Here is a 3,974-nt window from a genome sequence, read left to right on the forward strand (position 1 = left end):
CCATGTGGTCCATCCCAAACCCCACCGTGGTCCATCCCAAACATTCGCTATCCCCCCACCCCCCCAACCGGTCACCCCAACCCCAACATCCCACGAACCCGCTATGGCATCCTGGACCCATGAAGAAGAACTTGCCCTAGTCACAAGCGTCGTTGACGCTATGAAGGGGCGGCCACCGGGCCAAACAAAATATTGGCCGGAAGCTTTTGCGGCCTACCGACTAAACGTCGGTAACGACCGCCACAACGTCAACGCGTGCCAACATAAATGGCGCGAGCTACGTCCCAAGCTCGAGCGTTTCAAGGCTTACTACGAAGCCGTTCCCGGGGGCGAGTTAAGCCACGAGGACCGGGTGGCGGTGGCGAACATAGAGTTTCGCGGCAAGGAAAAAAAGGCATTCGACAAGATCGACCTTTTTGAAATTTATTTAACGCTTTAGGTTTCTTATTTTGTAATTTTTAGGTTTATGTAATTTTATAAATATTAATGAAGTTGTATGTTTTTTTTATAAATGTTTGTGTGATTTTTTTAAATTTTTTGTATTAATGAACTTGGATCCGTGTGTTTGTGGCTGGGTTAATACTGGCCGTTGATATTGAGTGTGATCAATGGCTAAGGTTTTATCAGAAAAGGCGGGGTTTTTCCCTCTCTCCCCATGGTCACTTTTGCTCAATCTCCCCCAAATTCACATTTACAGCAAACACTACCAACCTCCAAAATCACACTACGAGCTCCAATCTCACCACCGTACGAAACCCCACCGGACAAATCTCCACCGGACGACCACCGTACGACAACCAGACGAAGCTTTTGTTCCCACCATCGAACGAACCCCCTTAAGGTTAGTTTAATTTTTCATCTTGTTTTTTAGCTACTGGAATTAGGTTGAAGTGTTTGATTTGTGTATTTGAAAGAAATATTAAGTTGCAGGTGAATAGGAAGTTGAAAAGACATACTAATTGTTAGTCATGATAATATAAACTAATTGTTCGTCTGGATTTTCATGTGTAGTTAGATTTTTTACTTTTTATTTTTTGCAATTTCATTTCAGATCTTTGATTTTATTAAATCCTCTTCCCCTAGATCCTTTTTAGATTTCGATTTTTGGTTTAGGGCTGTTAATTGGGGCGTCATACAAATCATGAAAATGGAATGTTTAAAACTTGTATATTTTGGCTTCTAGAGTTGTTGATGATGGTACAGGCTGATGGTCAAGACCCGTGCGTGCAAAGTTGGTATTGTAATGCCTGATGCAAGCTAGAGTTGGAAACTGAGAATCTAATTAGCCATACATGAGTTTCCCCGTCATGAGAAAGCAACAAATTTGTCATTTCGACAAAAACAACTATATTTTCATTGATTAATACCCCATCTTTCTCCTACCAATCCTATCTTTATTCATTCTCCAAGATTTCATCTCTTTTCAATCTTTAACATATCAACAGATTAAAGGGTGTTTGTTATATTACACTAACTCAATATGATATTGAAGATGTTCAAGAACACTGCAATAATCTATGTAAGTATATATATTGCTCTTCTTCTTTATAGTTTATACATTAACACACTCACTTCACTTCTTGATTGATCTCATTTTATGTAATTATGTTTGTTTGAATATGTTAAAGTTTCCCAGCAAGAGATAGTTTCTTTGTATAAAAGATTTTGTCAACTCGACCGCAATGCCAAGGGATTCATTTCTGCTGATGAGTTTCTTTCGGTACCCGAATTTGCAATGAATCCTCTGTCTCAGGTATGTTTTTTTTTTTTTTTAATTTAATAGATATACTGGGATGCCTAGAGAGTATTTCATGATCATAATGATATGCTTGTTTTTGCTTTATGTTTTTTTTTACTTATTATAGAGATTGCTTAAGATGGTGGATGGTTTGAACTTTAAGGACTTTGTGATATTCTTGTCAGCTTTTAATCCTAAAGCAAGCATGCCCCAGAAGATTGAACGTAAGTGTCACACCTTATTTTGATCAAGGCTAGCTAAAGCATCTTGTTTTTTGATTATATTTTAAGAGAAAATGATCAAAATGACCCATTTCGACCGATGAATTTAACAAAATGGACACCTTTTTTTCAGAAAAATATAATTTGACTTTTCGTTTAGCTTAAAATTCTTCATGAATATGGTTTACCTTCGATATTAACTAACTTTTGTAAACACATAATCTCAGTTATATTCAAGGTATACGACTCAGATTATAACGGTAAGGTGACTTTCAAAGACATAATGGACCTGGGGAATTTTATTAGATTAAAAACTTGGCTTGTATAAAATGGACCAGGGGAATTTTATTAGATTAAAAAGTTGCGTCATTTTCACATAAATGATTATGATGTTTTGTGTGCAGATTATAAACTTCCCCATACCATTTAACTACTAGTTACATTTTAAGCTTTGGTTATGTATAGATTCATAACTAACGTGCTTTTTTACTACTTCCCAAACAGAAATTTCACTTAGTCGTTTTTCGTTTGTCTTGTTGATAGTTGATGCCGTGTTCATTATATATCATGAAATGTGAAAAGAGATTGAAGAGGAACATGCAAGAAAAAAAAAGAGTTGAGCTTAAAGCTATGTTAAAGATATTGACGGCCACCGACGAAACTTGGTGCAGACACGAAGTAGGCTACGAATGAAGAAATAGAAAAGACAAGGAAGGAGATGCCTTTTTTTAAAGGGCAAGGTGTTTCTTGGTTTAATTGTAGTTTTTTTATGGATAGTAATATAGTTTTGAATAGATAAGTAATGACTGTTATTTTACCCGTGTAAACTTTCGGGTTGAATGTGTATTGGGTCGATTTGAGTATGTTCGGCTTATTATGTTGAATATATATATGAATTGATTGTTTGAAATTTGGACTGCAGTTTTTTTATTTTTTACTACAAATTATTATTTTTATTTGTTTAAAATTTAATTGCATATTTTTTTACATAATTGCTTATAAGTCGCGGTTCCTCTAACACCGACTAAAAGCTGATATAAAATTATAAAGTGATTTTAAGTCACGGTTTAAAACACTGACTAAAACCATTTTCCAAAAAGTAGTAACAATTTGAAGTCGCGGTGGTGTATTTTAAGACGGGGTTTATCAAACCGCGTCTGATAAACAATACATTTTTAGCCACGGCATTTTAAGTCGGGGTTCAAAACCGCGACTAAAAACTATTTTAACCGCGTCTAATGGTCACTTTTGTACTAGTGTATACACCGGTCGCACAAAGTAATTCGGAACGAGACTACCGCGGACTAGAAGGTTCTTGACCGACTTCACTAAAAAACTCCCCCAGCGTCGCCCTTCCAAGACCATTTGTCCCTTCCATCCGCAAGCGAAAACGACGAAATCTTACTCAAAAGATCAGCCAGTTAATTATCTCAGCTGCCGTGTCATGGTCATAACGCCAAAGCCAGGAACCACTCCTTCCAGCCGATCTCTAACCGAACAGTTCTTTACTACCTCTAACCGAAACAAATTTGGGAAAGACTCTTTCAATGGAATCTCATCAATCCAAGGATCCAACCAGAAAAAAATGTCTGACCCCGACCCAACCTCTCCTCTGAAGAAACAACAGATCGATTTGTTGTTAACGATCGTTTTGTTCAAAAAGTTGCAGATATTTAACCACACTCCTCTGACCGATCTATTACTCGGAAGAAAAGACCACCCCGACTGACCCGAATGGATGGCTTTAATTATTTTAACCCATAAATTATCAAACTCGCACTTAAATCTCCAACCCCATTTGCTAAGCAAAGCCACATTAGCATCCATTAATTTACACAGCCCCAAACCACCGGCTTTCTTAGGTAAAGCCACTCTATCCCATGCCACCCAATGTGTCTTCCTCACTTCACTTCAACCGCCCCATAAAAAAGCGTTTCATTATACTTTCTAGATCTTTAATAACCTTCACAGGAGCTTTATACAGAGACATAATGTAGGTAGGAAGACTTTCCAGC

General features: G+C 37.3%; 1 protein-coding gene across 1 annotated transcript; it reads left to right on the plus strand.

The window, feature by feature from the left end:
- Nucleotides 1–608: 608 nt before the first annotated feature.
- On the plus strand, nt 609–2,871 carry LOC110940237 (calcineurin subunit B type 2). Its single transcript, XM_022181789.1, has 5 exons — nt 609–841; nt 1,446–1,519; nt 1,629–1,753; nt 1,866–1,962; nt 2,503–2,871. Exons 1-5 carry the CDS (start codon nt 609–611, stop codon nt 2,535–2,537), a joined length of 564 nt encoding a protein of 187 aa, XP_022037481.1. The 3' UTR covers nt 2,538–2,871.
- Nucleotides 2,872–3,974: the final 1,103 nt, after the last annotated feature.

This window comes from Helianthus annuus, chromosome 3 (assembly GCF_002127325.2).
Source record: "Helianthus annuus cultivar XRQ/B chromosome 3, HanXRQr2.0-SUNRISE, whole genome shotgun sequence".
Classification (NCBI taxonomy): Eukaryota; Viridiplantae; Streptophyta; class Magnoliopsida; order Asterales; family Asteraceae; genus Helianthus; species Helianthus annuus.